This window comes from Pelecanus crispus, chromosome 11, assembly GCF_030463565.1.
Source record: "Pelecanus crispus isolate bPelCri1 chromosome 11, bPelCri1.pri, whole genome shotgun sequence".
Lineage (NCBI taxonomy): Eukaryota > Metazoa > Chordata > Aves > Pelecaniformes > Pelecanidae > Pelecanus > Pelecanus crispus.
In genome coordinates this window covers 27,720,658-27,738,738 of record NC_134653.1, presented here as the reverse complement: position 1 = coordinate 27,738,738, position 18,081 = coordinate 27,720,658, and the positions used below count along the sequence as shown (strand labels likewise).

Here is an 18,081-nt window from a genome sequence, read left to right as displayed (position 1 = left end):
TAAAAGGGGAAAAAAGAGCAGTAATCAAATTTTAGTAAAATGAAACATGATGTATCGTAAAATGCTCTGAATCAAAATCTATTGCGTATGGTATAATTGTTCTCTTCTCTCATGCTTTCTGGTAATGTTAATGATCTCCCTCAAAAAGTTCTTTAGAGTCAACAGTGATGTTGGAGGAGCTGAGCTCTGCTCAGCTCTGTAGAGCTCACAACAGTTTTTATTTAAAAATTCCCAAACCTTTAAATCTTAACAATTTTCATTTGCTCTTTGAAAATAGCTCCTTTGATTGGCAATTACAGTTTCTTGATCTCCTGTTTTGATTAGAACCTTACTGTGATGAACAGTATATGGAAACTTCTTTATGAAACTGATAGAATAAATTTGTGTTGGCAAAACAAAGTAACTTGCAAGCTTGCATGATTGAAGTCTGGCTTCTTATCTGTTGGTTTCATGGCTTTACAAATGCTTGCCACCAACAAAAATAATCTGTTGCAGAAACCAAAGTAGCATGACAGTGTATCTGCAGTCTCGAAAGTCCAAAAAGTTTAGATACAAGCTTCTGGGTTTGGGCTGCTGCTTTTTCCTGAAAAAGTCAGCTTTTTAACTGAGATTGCTGCAGCATTGTCAGCTGGGCTTTCATTCAGCAAAATCTGTTTTGCTCAGGATTTTTTTCTGGTCTCAGTTCAGGGTTAAGTAAACTGCCAGCAATTTTTAAGCTCTGCATAATGCTTCTCTCTGCATATGAGTGTGTGCACATGTGTATAAATATAAAAGTATTTATGTATGGATCTTAAGCCAGAGCTGTTTGCTGCCTGTTTTCTAAGGCTGATCCTTTATGGCTCCTGATGGAGACCGGTGGGTTCTGGCAGGGTTGCTGTGTCCCCAGGTGCGGGGAGGAAGAGAGCCTTCCCCAATGCAGGAGAGGAAGGGCAGCGCTTGCAGCACGGTGCTTGGTGGCCCTTTCCTGTGCTGTGTTGCAAAGCTGTTCCTGCTGCTGTAAAGTCCTTTCAGTATGTACTTTTTGTGGATTTGAGTGGGACAGAGTGCTGAGCTGTGTCTGGGAAACACAATGGGTTGACAGGAAAACAGTGCACCTAACATCAGGAGTCTGTGAAAACTTGAAAGAGCTCTAGACAGAAATATTTTGCATTTGACTCTGGACTGCAGCCTTTGAGGCCAAGCTCAGCCTTGAGTGTTAAGTGGCTGCTAAGTATTTCCCTTCTTGTCTCAATGCTAACTAACTGCTGGGAGAAGGGTGCATATTCCAGGAGGGCTGGGGAAGGCGGATATGATAAAGGGGAGACAGAAGAGCATCCTCTTTTCTTCAGTTCAGGAGCACAGCTTTGTGGCCAGATACCTCAATCCACAAACCTGCAAGAGGAAAAGCCTTGCGTTAAACTTATAATGTACAACTTTTCATTTACATGAGCCACTTTCACACGTTCCCTTCCAAAACAGTTCCCCGTCACTGCTGAAACACAGCCTCCGTCAGGGTGGGCACAGGCATGTGGCCAGTCCCCCCAGCACACTGCACCTCGGTCCAGAGAGCCTGTTGTGAATTAGCATTGAGCTGTTACCAACAGGCCCTCTCCAACCAACTGTTTTGTTTTGCCAAATGTGATTTTTGCTTTCTGAGAGCACAGGGAAGATTTGGGGGTGATACTATTTGGGGCTCAGCATGGGGTTTTCAGCCCTACAGAGGTCTGCCTTCTGCGGGGCCCCTTGCACAGGTCCCAGGGTAAAACAGCTGCATGGCAATGTACATCTAACATGCCTGAAGACACCAGACTTTTCCCAGGAAAAGCAATCAAACCCAGCTGTAAAAATGGGGAGAAAGGTGCCATGTCCTACCATCAGAAGAAAATGCTGTGTTACGTGAGCTGCTGTAAGGAACTGGGTAGGAATTGTTCCTTAGGCTACCCCATGATAGGAAATTATACATACTACTTCTTCAGAGGATCTCAAAACACTTTGCAAGCTTTTACCATTCCTGTAGCTGCCCACAGAGACTTGCTCATAAAGCTGCCCAAATTCAGACTGTGCCCATGCCATCAGAGCTCAGCCGCTCTGTCGTGACCGACCCTGCTCCGTTCACTCAGTCAACTCAGTGCTGTCTGAGGAATTGCACTTGTATTGCCTTTTTTTCTGTATGAGATGTCGGTCACTAACAAGGACAAGGAGTCACATGTTTCGAGGCTGGCACAGCCATAGGAGCAATAGTTTCATCAGGCTTTTTCTCTGGAAAAACACAGCTTTTCCCCATGGCCCTGTGTGCATAATCAGGCCCTGTTTGCTCGGCAGCGAGCTGAGCCTGTGTTTAAGGGGCAGGTTCGTGGATTCTGAAGCCGTCTGGAGAGTCTGAGGCCACTTCATGTTTTTAATTAAGTATGAAGCTAAGTAACTGTCAGTGTAGGGCTATCTACTTATTTTATTTTGGGTCCAGTTAATGACATGCTGTCTTCCCACGTTTTCAGTATTCATCCCGTGCAGATGGCAGAGTATCCTTCATAATGAGTTGCCAAGATGCTCTGGGACTGTGGCCTGCGTGTGCCAGGTGGGAATCTCTTAAATGCCAGTAAGGCGATCTTCATGTTTCAGAGGGGAGTATCTCTTAAATGCAGTTTGCACTTCTCCATGTTATTTTTTCTCACTTGTGTAAACTCAGGCAGACAACACTGCTTCACTTAAGCCCAGTGTTATTAAAGCTAATATGATAACGCTTTCTCACAACTGTGCACGCAGAGGGAAATCTGCAGGGGTTGGATTGCTGGCTACTGCACCCGAGTGCTGATACAGATGAGCAATGATCCAAGACTGGCTCTTTCAAGAGATCATTATTACTAATCTGGATTTCTGTTGCTTTCCAGCAGTCTCCTGGACAGTAACTTCATGCCTCGTACTTGAGCTTGCTCTCAGGGCAGAATGCTGTCCTGGAAGTTCTGCCTAGACTGAGGTGGTGTATCCCGCACAGCCACTTGCAGGCTCAGATCCTGCCAGCCAAAGCCTCCTGCTAGCTGACATGCGTTGTCTGTTCTCCTGCGGTCTGAGAGCCCCAGACACCAGTCAGAGATGGCAAGATGATCACCCTGTCTGGGAGAGCTCCCAGTTCAGAAGGTAGGAATGGGGGAGGGTATATGTGCAAACCAGTTCCCTACAGGGTCCTGTTGAGTGTTAAGGGTTAAAGCTTCACTTCAGGCAGGAGAAGTGCCAGAAAACATTTGCCTTACTACAAAACCCAGAGGAGAATGTTTCTTTCTAATCACCTCCTCAAAGAGATGCAAAGCAAAAGCTCTTGGCCTCTGCTTTTGTCATCACACATCCCCTCCCTTCTGTGCTGCCCTACCTCGTCCCCTTCAGCATAGCAGGAGAGCCTACTGTTAGAGCTAGGCACAGCAGGATTTTTACCTGCTGCTGTAAATGAGCTTGGAGCAGAGCTGTGTATGTCACTGACTTACACATGTCAGACCCACTATCTCTCCCATCCCTTTCCACACCCCCAGCCTTCAATTTGCCAGTGAATTGTTAGACACCAGCACATTCACCTCTGACTTCCCAGCAAACTGCCTGAGGGCGCTCCATGGACAGACAGACAAGAGGGTAATGTGCTAAATTCCCCCTTTGCTGGTGATGAATTTCATGGGGATTGCTCCTGTTAGCCACGCTTTCCAGCAATAGTACAAATTCACTTCCCCCCCCCTCCACCTTCAAAACCTTTCCAGTGCAACTAGAATGGCTGGGAGAAAGCTAGTTGTTAACTAGTCAAGGGTAATTAATGACTCCACCTTCCCCATCAATCAGCTGAGAAAAGACAAAAGGATTTGAGTACTTGTAGCAAATGTGTGTTCTCTAGACATGCTGATATGCAGTGTGCAAATGAAGTGGCAGCAGGAGACCATCTCATACCCTTTCGTGGAAGAAGCAGCAAGTCATGATACACATCCCACGCTCTTGTCAGGTGAAGAGTCTGAAATTCCCAGTGCTGCTGCTGCTGTTGTGCAGTTTCATACTGTGTGGGATGTTGATCCATGTCGCTGCTAGCTTGAATCTGACCCAATTTTTGTTCTATTTTTCCTTTTCAGATTCTGATTATGGTTGTCTTCCTCTTTCTACAATTAAAATACTAGCATTAGAAAAGCGGGACATGGAGGGGGCAGGTTTGATGCTGGCTTTCCTTTTGTGGCAGAGCAGAAAAGCATTTCTGCATCCTGTTTTGTTTGTGTCTGGTAGTGGCTGTGCAAGTACAAGCAGAGGAGATTTGACCTTGATACCATTTTCAGCTGATCTTTTCCCTTCTGATTTATTTTTCCATGTATGTAATAAATAACCTCCAGTTGAGCTACAAGTTGATGTTGCTCCATCACGTGATAGTCTTCTCCTCAGTGGTACTGAGACTCCCCAGTTCTGGGTATCCTCAGCTGAAGGAGAAGAGCCTGTGGTCTTCTGTATTACCCCGTAGTTTTAAGGGGATGTCAGGAAGGCTGGATGTGGTCCTTCAAAGGTGGCAGGATCCAACGGACCATCTCCTGCTATAAAATCCTCCTCGGGACTTCTCAAACTCTCCAACCCCTTTCTTTTAAACATTCTTCCTTGCCACACTAAGCATTGGCCTTTCTCTCCCTGCCTAGTAATGGGATGCCTAAAATTCAATATACTATTGAAAAAGAGCCTGTCCCTCCTCTGGTTAACCTCCTTTGTCCTCTTTGCTTGTCCTTGCATTGCCTGCTCCAAAAGGCAGTAAAAGCAGAACTAACAGGATGTTGATCAGTTATAGAAACTGACTAAATTCGGAATATGTTTTGCATGTCAGACTAAAAATCAGATGTCCCAATAACACCACTAGCAAAATAAAAAAATAAACGTTTATTTTATTGGGAGCAAAACTAGACCATGGATCAGCTGCAGCCTAATAGCAATGCTCTTTGAAATGAACAGAGCTCCTGAATTTGCTGTGCAGGATCCAACGCTGGCCCATTGAGACTGATATCCTACTTTTGACCTCCTCTTTTTGAACATCTTTGACCTTTAAATGTTAGTATAGCAATTTCTGTACATGAATGCATAGAACTCCCTTCTTCACCGAGGTGTACTGGCTGTTTTGTGCCCTGAAGCGTGAGACTTGATTGCTGTCTCTTAGCACTTGTAAGCACTTGTAAGTACAAAAGCTAATGGTCACACTTGCAGAATAAACTAATTAAGGGAAAATGCTCAAGTCCTTCAGTTTCTGCTCAGCCTTTCCATTCAGTAAGAGCAGTGCCTCGAACAAGGCCTAAAACCAGTGCCTGATCCACCACGAGACTCTTCGATCACTTGCACTAACCCTGGAAGGTGCCAGCTGAAGAAGTTTGGTGCCAGTAAAATTATATGCTAGCATGGCTGTGTCATTAAACAATTGCAACTTTTACTCATGAAGCTCAGCTGAAAAGATACTACCTGTAGAGCAGGCTCAGTCCTGAGCTTCAGAACAGATCTGATGCGATGGTGAGGACCCTGCTGCAGAAAAACAGCGCAATAGGAAAATAAGCTATGTGGTTAAAGGCTGTGAACGGAGAGATCAGGTAGGTAAGTAACGTTACATCATCAAATGTGTTTCTGTTAGTGGAGAAGACGTCTGTTGGTGAATGAATGTGTTGCTGCAGCATCCCAGTTGTGAGAGCAAACTTTACCACAGACTGTTAATCACCCGCTTGGGAAGGAACAAGCTTGATACAGTCCCGATTCTGATACCAGAAATCAAGAGTAAAATGATTCTGTACTCTGGAGATGAAAATTATATCAAGTCCTTAGAGTAGCCAGAAGGAAAATTTTCCTGCTTGCTGTTTAAATGATTTTTTTTATTTTGTAGGTAGGTCTTCGACTGATGTTTTTGGTCTTGTCTCTATTTGTTTAAAAGTGCGTTAGCAGTAAATCAAGGTGCATTTCCCCTGTAGGGTTTCCTGTATGTCAAAGCCATGTTAATTCTCTTTGATTTTCTTCCCTTAGCCCCAGCCATTGCGGCAGATCCTTCCTCTCTTTGTCCCTTTGGACATCAAAGGATTGCAAGGGGACAGCCCTGGTGAGAAGCTCCTCCCCGCTCATTAGCCTCCATAAAACAGGAACTCACCTTGGCTAGCTGTGCTTGGAGTCCCATCCTCATCCCACTCACTCTTGACACTGGATCTCAGAAGGAAGGGCTTTTGCTTGCTCCAGGAAATCAGACCTGCTTTTGAACTGGACTATTTTGGCTCCCCTTGTAAGAACTCTGGTGGCTCTCTCAGCCGCGCGACCTCCTAGACTCCACAGTACATGGAAAAATGCAAGCTTTACCAGGTAGGTAAAGGACTCCCTCCTTTTCCTTATTGCGCGGAAAGATGCTAGACCTATGCGAAGAGCATACAATCATTTTAGAAAGAGAACAAGTACTCCTGAAGGGTTACCACATTTATAGTAGCGTGTGTGTAGCTGGAGAGGATTTCTAAAAATTTTTTTTTTTTGGTAGGAATAGATGAGAAATTGTGGTTCTGAGTGTTCTTTGTGAGCCTTGGAAGATCTTTTGTAATGTAGCAAAAGTTTACTCACAATTGTGCCCAAAACTCCCTTATCCATATCACCTTGTGCAGTGTTATTTGTATATCGTCTGCAAAGTACCCTGAGTTCCTCCAGGTTGAAGGCCACGGAAGTTTTGGAAATATTTGTTATATTGCTAATAATAGTTCTGATACAAACTGTCTGTTTTTTCTTTTGTTTTTTCTCTGCCCTTTGAAAGTATAAACCCCAAGCAGGCATACCCCACCTCTACCAGGTTCATGCCCAAACACAGGATTTTTGTGATTTCCCTAGGGTTTTATTTATGTTTTTCTTCATCAGTCTGTCTTACAGCATGTTGTTAACCTCTTCTGCATGGGGCATGATTGGATTGGGCCCAATGACGGATATGCATTGGGAAACTAAGGGCCAGTCCAGAGGTACTGCATGTCAGTAACTGAAACCCAAATCTAGTCTTGGGTTTTACTCTGTGTCAGAAGGAAACAACTATTTACCTAGTTCAGGTATGCAGTTCACACACATGTTACAGATGGCTGGGTATTCTCAGCTTCCTTTCTCTACCTCTGCAATGTCTTGTTTCATTCATAACCAAAATACATGTGCAGTGCCTCAGATAATTTCCACCTTCGCTGTTGTTTTGGGTTTTTTATAAAGCAGTCCATACTGTGTTGATCTGATTCATACTGATTTCTGCCACTTCAAGAGAATGTTGACTTTAAAAGCAAAAGAGCAACAACAAAAAAATCACAGACTGTATTACGATATTTTATCACATTAAAGATTCTAACTATTGCAGAAGTCACCTCATTTTCTTATTGAGTTGTTTCTGGTGCATGACCCCACACAGCAGAAATATTCAAGGTCATGACTGGGTGCGTTTGAGAGGTGAAGCCATTTCATTTGTAGAAACACCATACTTTCATTACTGCCAAAAAGCTTTCTGGTTCTGAGAAATGAGGTTCCCTCCAGAAGGTTAGGGTGTTTCTACTGACATTTATAAGATCAGAGAACATGCGGGTTTTTTGGTTGTTGGCAAGTTTAATTTCTCAGATAGCTTTATATATCGATGTGCATTTCCTCCCTGTGGACACTGGATAGCTGTTAGTGTTGGACTTCTTCATTGAGAAGTTAACAGCAACAAATGTAACTGGTTATAGTGAAGGTAAGAAGCATCCTTTTATCTTGGAGTTTTCCCGGTATTGCAAACCCTATCCCATACTTTGTGGGAAGTCTGCAACAGATTTTCTGACATCATAATATTGTCTCAGTAATTGACAATTAAATTCATTGAGGGACTGCTTTAGGTGAGTGGATTATACTCTAGCATCTTCTATCCAAAGATCTTAAACCCACCCCCCCCAAGTGTTACTGAATTGACTCTCATTTCTCTTTCTCTCCTTTCCAAGATGGGAAAAGGGATATGTACAGCCTATTCTAGATGCAGAAACTTGAAGGACAAACTGCTCTTATTTGGATAAGGACTTTAAAATCAAGCATGAAATAGATTGGAGATCTCTTAATTTTCAGTGCCTTTATCACAGCAGCTATCTTCCTTTTCAACCTAATCTTGGCATAAGGAATATGTTTTAAAGTGTGCCACATGCAGTGTTACCACCACAATGATGATGATAATGAATACTTTTAAAATAGCTTAGAACTAAAAGTCTTGGAAAATGTTTAAATCTCTTTCAAATAATACTTAAAATAAAAAAATAAGTTACATGGAAGAGGAAACAATAGAAGTACAGATCTAACATGTTCAGTTCAGTGCTTGGACACCCTGCTACAAAACTCTTCGTGCTGTAGTTCCAACACGCAGGCATCTTTGTGGGGGACGTGTGTGTGAGTCTTGGCATTAGTTATGTAGGCACAAACCAGGAGTGAATTTGGAGTGCCTTGCAAGCCAGCCTTTGGCTCTGCAAAGAAAATCTGAAGCAGATCCTACAGACCGATCCAGCGCTGCAGAATCCCGCTGAAGCCGATTGCATAGGACTGTGTAGTCAGCTGTGTGGATCCCTTAGCAAGCTCACACCATTGCTGGAGTCCGGATCCCCATGCAGACTGTTAATGTCCTGTTTCTCGGCTTCAGACTGCGCACAAAAAAACCTGCAGGGTGAAAGACAGTAACTCCATTTAAAAATCTTTGCTGCGATGTTTATTGTGTGTGCAGCTCTTTGTCTCCTCTAGCATCTCGCTCATACAGGTGCATTGTGGACTCTTTTTGGTGAAAAACAGGTTATAACATCTGCCTTTCATTTTTAATTCAGTACTGAACTCCTTTCACTTAAATTCGTCTTGATTTCATTGGAAGTCTCCCCTCAGTAACGACTCCCGAGATCTGCCTTGTGTAGTCTCATTTAATGGCACTGGAATTTGCTTACAAAAATGTTAATTGTAAAATTCATTTGGGGAAGGAGCGAGCATCTGTCTGGCTAATCAAAATCTGTTTGCATGTATTTGTGACTGGATGACTCCTGTGGGAAATCAGCCCAATTTTATTGTAACTCCTTTTGATACGTGCGCTGCACTGAGCTACCGAATGCGTCGTCCCATGGCAGCTTTCATGTCTTTGCAAGAGGATATGGGGGAAGCTTTAGTAAGAAGATGTTAACAGGCTAATCTTAGTGAGCAAACTAGGTGTCACTTCTTAGCCAGTTCATTAATGTTGGATCAAAGAAGAAAAAAGGGTAGAGGATATTTTTTTAAAATGCCTAAAGACCTTTACAAACTGACAAAATTACGTTTAAATGGTTTTTACTTCCTAATACTGTGGGAAGAACCCCTTAGACTCGCATTGGGTTGTTTTTGTGGAAAGATGTTGCTTTCTGAGAAAAGCCGATTTCTCTAGAAATAGTTGTCTGCTTTTCATACTTATTCTTTTGAAGACATTACTCAGGAGAGCTGCAACAAGGCGAAAATTCCCTTATTTCTGATCTGCTCTGAATACGATCTGATCAGGCTGAGAGGCAGAAAAATCTCCTTTTTAAATGAATAGCTGTGCATGGCTGATAATGCGTCACCCAGCAGAAGTGGCACACTGCTGCTGTGAGTGCCCCCCGAGTTGAGCAGGCCTATCAATACCTCATTCAGACCGCAGGGCAGCATCAGTAAAGCCTCATTGGGTATGAAATCAGTCCACCAGTAGCTATACCAGGTCAAGTTTTGTCCTAAAATGGATCTGGTTGGGGTTTTTGGCCTGGGCTTTTCAGTATGGCAACAGCAATCTTGCGTGTGTTACAGTATAGTTAAGAGCACCTAAAGGAGGTTTTTAATCTAAACGGCTTTACAGAGGAGGTGGGTACCATCAACACCAGAGACAGCTTCTCCAGTACTTCACCTTTCCTCTTCCACAGGACCATAGTTAGTCCTCTGCCTGTAACAGAAAGTGCAGGCATATTGCGGGCAGCTCCTCGGATGTGCCATGGCGTGTTACTGAAGAGGCACCTTCCCCCGCTGTCACACACTCCTCGGTGGTCTCCATCTCCAAGTCCGGTTCAGACCAGCTGTCTTCTTTTCAGAACATTCCATGGTCTGGCTCTGTCACCTCCCTTTCTTGCCTTCACTTACATTTGGGTCTGCTGTCTGTCCCTTCTTTGTCCTGTGGAGAGTTTTTTCACCTCTGCTACCACCTATCTGTCGTTTTCTCCCATTACCCACTGGTACACTTAAAATCTTTCCAATCCTTTCAGCTTTCATTTTATTCTCTTGGTAAAGTGTTTTGTGTAATCCTGATCATGCCAGAACAGGAATAAAAGTGTATTGTGGCTACCTGCCAGTCTGAGTTTTGGAATAAAGGAAGTCAGGTTGAATTTTTACAACACACAAATCTTTACAAAAGAACTTATCAACTAAAAACAAACCTGTTGGAAAAGCCTTTCTGCCTACTGAGCCTGCTAAGTAACAAAAAGCCTTTGAAGAAAAATAACGGATTTTCTTTAAGAGGTTTATTGTGGCACAGACTTCCTAGTTCTTGGCAGCACCTGGGACGTTCATGGGTGCAATCATGGCATTCAGCTCCCTGAGGTGAACCAGCGCTGTGCACTGCGCGGTGGTTTGGGGCTGAGACGTACCCTGGCCAGATGTACGGACCCTGTCTGTTACAACAGCGTGTGAAATTTGGTAGCTCCCTGTACTGGAGGGAGCTGGCGCTGGAGGATACTGGGAGGGCTGACATGGGTGCTGCATCTCAGGGCGCTGTCTCTGAGCAGGAGGGGCTGCTTCATGCCAGCTGCCCTCCTGCCTGTCTGAATTACCGTTTTCTCCCTCTCCCTGTAGACGTGAAAGCGCCGTGTGAGGCACTTCCTTCCCCCAGCCTGGAGCCCTACCCGCAGAGCTCCATTGTGGTCACCCTCGAGGACATGGGTCTCTGGATGAAGTTTCATCAGATAGGAACTGAGATGATCATCACCAAATCCGGCAGGTGAGGGGAGCAGGGCAGCCGCCCACACCACACCCCTCCAAGCTGTTAGCAAAATCTCCGAGTGCTCATTTTTTGAATGGTGGCTCTTAAACTAGTTTTGTGGCTGATTATGCACATCTCTCTGCCCCTGGCAGAAGAATTGCACTTTCAGGATGTTGAAGTCCGAACTGTGAAGTGCAAAAGGTCACTGTGGGGCTGATGTGCTGAGAAAACTTCTGGGCTCTTATCTCAGCACTTAACACTGATGTTCTTCCTGTCGCTGCGAGGTTGCTCTGGAAGGTGCCCTGGGTTCCCTTTGCCTCGGTCATAGGCAGCAGCAGTTGAGCAGTAAATACCTGGTTTTGAGTCTGCCATTTGCAGAGAAGAACATGGCGTAGAATAGTAATGATCTGTGCATGCAGACTACTCTAAAGTTGAAATGAGTCATGCATTGTGGAGCTTGCAGTGAAAGAATACGAAATTGTGAATTTGTAATATATTATGTCAAAGCTGCTGTGAGCTGAAATAATCCCTTTGGGTAGGGAGGTAGGTGTCGGAGCTTTTTTGCAGAATCAGAAAATGAAAGTGGTGGCAGGGAGTACTGGAACGGAAAGCTAGATGTGCTCTTAGATGAGAGCACGTTTTCTATCTGCACTAGAAAATGCTCTGATCTATCCTCAGGTCTGTGACAGCTGCAGAAGGCTAGGAACTATGTGCAAATTCCAGATATTTTAAGTTTCCTACTGTTGTGTTACAGGAATCAGAAGAACAAAAGCAGTAACAATGTCAGGCCATCAGTGACTGCTGCTGCTCTGTTAGTGCCTATTCCACCTAAACCCATAGGATTAGACAATACATCAATAAAATGGTAAAAATGTTCAATAGCTGACCTCTAGAAATACTGCTACCAGAACTTTGCAAAATAGTGAGTAAACATGACCTGCTGCTTGATCATTAGACAATATCCACTTTATAGAGAAATCCTTATACTGTATATTTCATTTCTCCTTCAGACGAATGTTTCCACAATGCAAAATCAAAGTCTCCGGCTTAATCCCATATGCCAAGTACCTCATGCTGGTAGATTTTGTGCCAATGGACAACTTCAGGTACAAGGTAGGTACTTTAAATAATAGTAAGTTATGCTGTCCTTCCATCTTCATTTGAAATGGATTAATCTTTGTGCTTCACTGGCCAGGCTGATAAATAATTTGTCTTTGGACAAAGTTCAGAAGTGATTGGTGGATTTTATGCCTCTCTGAAGTTATTTGTCAGTTTTGCTTGGGGAGCAGCTGGAAAGGTAACTAATTTTCATTGTAAGTGGTACAGTCTTAATCATGATTAATGTCAGACTTCTCTGACAGCCATTGGGAGAAAGGGAGGAAAAATGACGCCTAAACTTGGAGCTGTTTTGGTAACATGGTCATGGCTTATAAGAGAGAATCTGCTTCTTGTCAGGACTGTGCTTCAGAGGGTCCACTAAATCAACAGTGAAGCAAAGTTGCTGGGGTTTTGCTATAATGAAAGTAATTATTTTAAGCTCTAGATTTCCGTCTTTCCCTTCACAGTGGAATAAAGATCAGTGGGAAGTTGCTGGAAAAGCAGAGCCCCAGCTCCCTTGTCGCACCTATGTCCACCCAGATTCCCCAGCTCCTGGCAGCCACTGGATGAAAGAACCCGTCTCCTTCCAAAAACTGAAGCTCACCAACAACACTCTGGATCAACATGGGCATGTAGGTTGTAGCTGGCCTTTGTGCTGTGCTCTCATGGAATTCATTGCAGATGGATGTTAAGGGAAGTAAGTGAGATCTGTAAGAAATTAGATCATGTGGAAATTAAAATGTATCCAAGTGCCCTCTCTTCCTTCCTCAGCCCAGCCCTGGTGCTCTCTTAACTACCTGTGAGGGAAGGCTTTACTCTGTACTGCCACTACAGAGGCATGGTGGAGACACCCGTCCCAGGCAGGCATCCCTGGTTTGAAATGGGTGTCCTGGGAGTCTCCAGAGGAGACTTTGCGCAGTGTGTTTGCAGTGGTTGCACATAAGAAACTTTCTCCTTTGTCTGTCCCTGTGCCAGATCATCCTCCACTCCATGCACCGTTACAAGCCCCGCTTCCACATTGTGCAGGCAGATGACCTCTTTAGTGTCCGCTGGAGCATATTCCAAGTCTTCAGCTTCCCTGAGACTGTCTTCACTTCTGTTACTGCCTACCAGAATGAGCAGGTACAGTGTGCAAGTACTGCCCTTGGACACGTTTGTCTTTAGAAATCTTGTAGAGGAAGGTGTCTCCTTCCAAGCTAATCACCCTGGGTGCCTGTGACGGACAGTGGAAAGAAATAGGCACATTATGGTTCCTGTGGAAAACTTCTACTCTCGGATGATATGAATCATGAACCTTAATTGTATTAAATGTGCTGTCAGTGATTAACAGGAACCCTTAACGTAGTAAAAAGTATGGGCAAAAGTCCAGATATAGATACTTACCCTGCGTATTTCTCTAGTCAGATGAATCCCACACAAATTCCTGCTGACCCTGGCAAAGTCACTTCTTTCTGTGTGTCAGTTCCTAATCAATAACAGGAGCTGCTGGGAGTGCTCAGATACTGTGGCGAGGGCATGCCCAAAACCCGCAGACAAGCTGTTGTGATAAATACTGAGGTGAAGGTCTTGAAACAGTAAAGAACCCAACCAGTCACCATGATACTGAATCTTGTTCTTTTTATTTCAAGATTACAAAGCTCAAGATTGACAACAATCCATTTGCTAAAGGTTTCCGTGAGCATGGGAAGAACACTCGAAGGTAAACTGTTTTTTCATCTTTATTTATAACTGGAGTTCACTTGGGAATTTTACCCAAGGCCATTGCGCAAAACTATGCCAGCTAGCTCTACAGAGCCACTGTGTTGTGCAAACTGCATTTGCCTGTATCTGGGAATGATGTACCCCTGTGCAGCCTCCTCCCAAGAGACTTGGGGAGTGGGAGGAGATACAGGATTTCCTACAGAAATGTGAGAGATGTGACAAATTTGAGACCTGCATTCCCTTGCAAGTTGTAGCTAGACTGGAGTCTGACATGTGAACAGCAGTGATAACAGGAGTCCACAGTAGATCACTGTGTCTCTTTGAGATCAGCTAGATTCTGACTTTGGAGGCTCCCTCATCTCCTTTCCCTGTGTGCGGCAAAGCATCTCTTCCAACAGGAGATTTTATCTGCAAGAGGGAAGATGGATACCAATACCATGTGTGTGAGATCTTCTGTCTGGTCTGAGGGCAGTCAGTGGATGGTGGGGGAAAAAAAAAACCTTAAATGCAACCACAGATTGTCAATAGACAAGGAAAAAATGGTTTTTTTCCAAGTAGAAAATGTTATGAAAATATCTGAGATTTTGTTTTGTGTTATTTTATGCCTGAAAAAAAAATCTCATTTCCTGATGAAAAAGGCCAAAACTGACTCTTTTTTACTTAAACTTTGAAAATGTAATAGATTTTCTTTCCCCTCCTAATAGGATCATTTCTGACTAAGCATAGACTCATTTTCCATTTAGGAAGAAAGCTGCTTTTAAGTGAAAGACCCACCCTACTATACACATACCTGTGTGTATAGTATGTATATCCAACATCAGACTACACTTACAAACTCAGTGCCAAAACCTCCAGTGCTGAGTTTCCGTGTTGATTGTGCCTTTTGTACAAACGTGAAGCAGGCAGTCCCTTTACTGATTTATCCCTGGTATTGTGTGGGGCGAGGTCTCTCACTGGAAGCGCACGCAGATGGCAGGCAGCATGGCTAGCCCTGTAATTTGACTATGGCAAGAGTATTCCCCAAGGGCCCGTCGGGGTGCCTTGCTAGGAAAGGTGTAAGTCACAGAACGTCAGAGAGGTTCATCCCATCTTTTTGTCTTCCAGGGCTTGTCCAGCATCCCTTGTGTATTTATCTAGGCAAAAAACTCACATACAAGCTATCACCGTGTCTTGTTTTTTTCCCAGGGAAGGACGAGCCAAATGCCAGAAGCCTAGTCCAGCCAAGGGCCAGAAGAGGAAGCTGCCTGAGGAAAAAGAGTCTGGTGCTGAGGAACGTGGTAATAATTGATCACAACAAACCCAGAGAATGATTTCCAAACAGTGCCCAGGCCACAGGAAGGAAAAGAAACGGTGACATAGCTCTCCTGTGTCTCCTGCCTGGGGAGAGTGGCCTGGGTGGAGTCCCTAAAGGGTGCTCTCGCTCTGATAGCTTTGAGTCTCTGACGCTTTGTCGTGCTTTAGCCCCAGCCAGCAACTAAGCACCTTGCAGCCGCTCGCTCACTCCCCCTGCCCCAGTGGGATGGGGGAGAGAATTGCAAGAGTAAGAGTGAGAAACACTCCTGCGTTGAGATAAGAGCAGTTTAATAATTGAAATAAAAAAAAGTAAAATAGTAGTAGTAGTAATAACAATATAATAATGATAGTAATAATAATATACAAAGCAAGTGATGCACAATGCAATTGCTCACCACCCGCTGACCGATACCCAGCCAATTGGGTTGGACTGGATGATCTTAAAGGTCTTTTCCAACCTAGACGATTCTATGATTCTAATTCCCAAGCAGCGATCGCTGCCCCCCGGCCAACTCCCCCCAGTTTATATACTGAGCATGACGTCATATGGTATGGAATAGCCCTTTGGTCAGTTTGGATCAACTATTCTGGCTGTGCCCCCTCCCAGCTTCTTGTGCACCTGGCAGAGCATGGGAAGCTGAAAAGTCCTTGACTAGCATAAGCAGTACTTAGCAACAACTAAAACATCAGTGTGTTATCAACATTCTTCTCCTACTAAATCCAAAACACAGCACTGTGCCTGCTACTAGGAAGAAAATTAACCCAGCCAAAACCAGAACACTCTTTCTGGTGATGATACACAGGAGCCTGCTCACAAGTCACTTGTTACTGACTACTCATCAGCTCTCTCGCCAGCCTCCCAGCCTAGCTGTGCTTTGTGACCGCGTGTGATCGTAGGCTATGCTTTCATAATCTTTTCTTTTCAATAGTGATACGAGTTTGCACTATCACCCGTTGCTTTCTTATTGGTTCTCGTCAGTGCAGTTGTGCCAGCAATGCTGTTTGTGCAGCTGGGTTGTGGTAGAGATGGGGCAACTGATACCATTAAAAAAAAAACCAAACAACTTTACTCTTTCTGTTAGGTTGTTTTTAAACTTGATCATTTCTTGCTCCAGTTCACAGTGCTGCTTGCAGTAGCACAGCTAAGGAGAGAGGACAGGGCAGGACTGAACACCACAGTGTAAGGGCAGAAAAAAGCTGCAACGGGCTAGTCCCTTAAGGCAGTATGACTACAGAAGAGGTATCAGTGTGTTTCCTTCCACCATCCTGCAATTGATCCAGCTGTCAATAGACCATTGTGAGCTCTGTCTCTCTCTTCCCACTTCTCATTTTTTCCCATTCTCTCTTTTCCCCGCTGTGAGTCAGATTTTGAGAAAGATGAGAATGCAGATGTGAAGGAAGAGAGTAACCCCATCGTGGTCAGCAGTGGATACCCCTTTTGGGTCTCGGAGCAGAATGGCAGCCATGCCTTTCCTGCAGCATCGCCGGTGCCAGCTGACCAGAGGGAGGGTCTGGCCAGAGAGCAGCAAGTGCCTACACCGTCCTACCAGACATATCGGTGAGTCCCACCTCCCGGTGCTCGTGTCTAAAGCCACCCTTTAACTGATGGGTTTCCTCCTCTTCTCCTGGGTATTTCCTAAGAAAAACAGCCAGTGGGAGTGAGGAAGGATGCCTTTCTCTTGGACAGCACACCTGGGTGATAGGTGCTAGATTACCATGGAGATATCTCCACAACAAAGCCTTTCTGTGTTATTTCAAACCCACTGATTCTGAGCATACTCATGTCTTAGTAGTGCTGTTTATTTCCCTGTCTTGAAATGCTCTTCCAGCGAGCTCTGTGTACCCCAGAGCTTGCCTGTCCTTTGAAGGAAGCATGTTGGAGGAGTGGCAGAACTCCAGTGATTCCAACACCCCACCCCGCCTTTATTCTTATCATTGCAATTTCAGGAATCAGTTATAGTGAGCCCAGACTAGAACTGAGCCAGAACTAGAGTAATCTGGGTTTACATTCTCAGGCATTTAGTTTTTCTGTATGAGTGACAGCGAAGCTTGGACTAAAATCCACACTAACAGTAAGATGAAGCAGTAGGCAAGGGGAAGAGGGCATGCTAAGAGCTTGCCCTGTCTTCCCCCAGGGGGTCTGTGTGGGTTTTCAGTGGTTTTCCGCTGTGGTAGGTTTGACTCATTCTTCTCTCTGCCCTCGGGGCTCAGGTTCCACGAAGCTGGGGACAGCCAGCAGCTTCCCACGCGTGATGCTGCAACCTCGAATGATTTCCGGGCAAGGTGCCACCCCTTGGACCTCGCCACGGTGCCTGAGCATGACGCCAAACAGCTCCCAGAGGGTTTCACCAACCTGCCTCCGCTCCCCCCGCCTCTGCCTCCTCCCCAGGACTACACAGGAGTGGTGAACATGGCTCTAGACTCTGTTGGGAAACCCGGGGCCCGAGCGCCCATGTACAGTCCATATAGCACCGAGCAAGGCCTTGGCCAGTGGATGGTGCCTTCCCACAGCCAGTACAGGGCAATGAGCTACTCGGCCTTCTCCACAGAGTACAATACACAGGGGGCTCCAGGACATGCCCACGGGACCATGGCAGAGTGGAGCCAGTACCCTCTGTTCCCATATGCCTGCTGGTGAACAGGGGAGACCCTTCCCAGTGAAAAGACTGAAAGAAAATTGTAAATGAGATAATATTTGCTTGGAGTGTTGATCTTGAAGCCTTGTCACCACTAGGCAAAGAGGCATTGCTGCAAGCGGTAGCATGGGACACCTTCGCTTCCTTGTCTCCTTGCACAACCCCCCTCACTGTATTTCACAAGCAGTGGCTACACTGGTGGCTGTGCCAGCCATGTCAGTGTGAGTCTGGCTGAATCAATGTGTTCTGTAGTGGATTTTTTTCCCAGCAGGAGTAGGAAACTGCAGGAGCTGCAAGAGGAGTATTTGAAGAGCTGCTGAACTCTCAGTCCCAGGCTGTTTGCATCTCGCATTTGGCAGTTTCCAAAATCCTTTCCTCCCAGGACGTGCATGCAAGGAGATAGGGGCTGAGGAGTTTCAGTAAGCCATC

At 45.0% G+C, this 18,081-nt stretch overlaps 1 protein-coding gene across 1 annotated transcript; it reads left to right on the top strand.

Annotated features, from left to right (window-relative positions):
• The first annotated feature begins 6,290 nt into the window (after positions 1–6,290).
• On the top strand, positions 6,291–17,654 carry LOC104033138 (T-box-containing protein TBX6L). The gene is made up of 9 exons (XM_075719040.1): positions 6,291–6,306; positions 10,798–10,942; positions 11,935–12,037; positions 12,490–12,654; positions 12,998–13,144; positions 13,651–13,721; positions 14,909–15,000; positions 16,382–16,574; positions 17,228–17,654. The coding sequence occupies exons 1-9, from the start codon at positions 6,291–6,293 to the stop codon at positions 17,652–17,654; spliced, it is 1,359 nt and encodes a 452-aa protein (XP_075575155.1).
• Positions 17,655–18,081: the final 427 nt, after the last annotated feature.

Excerpts from the sequence above, each read along its gene's own strand:
- LOC104033138 (XM_075719040.1), top strand. Across the intron at positions 10,943-11,934 it reads ATCATCACCAAATCCGGCAG|ACGAATGTTTCCACAATGCA; the intron begins GTGAGGGGAGCA and ends TTTCTCCTTCAG. Across the intron at positions 12,038-12,489 it reads TGGACAACTTCAGGTACAAG|TGGAATAAAGATCAGTGGGA; the intron begins GTAGGTACTTTA and ends TTCCCTTCACAG.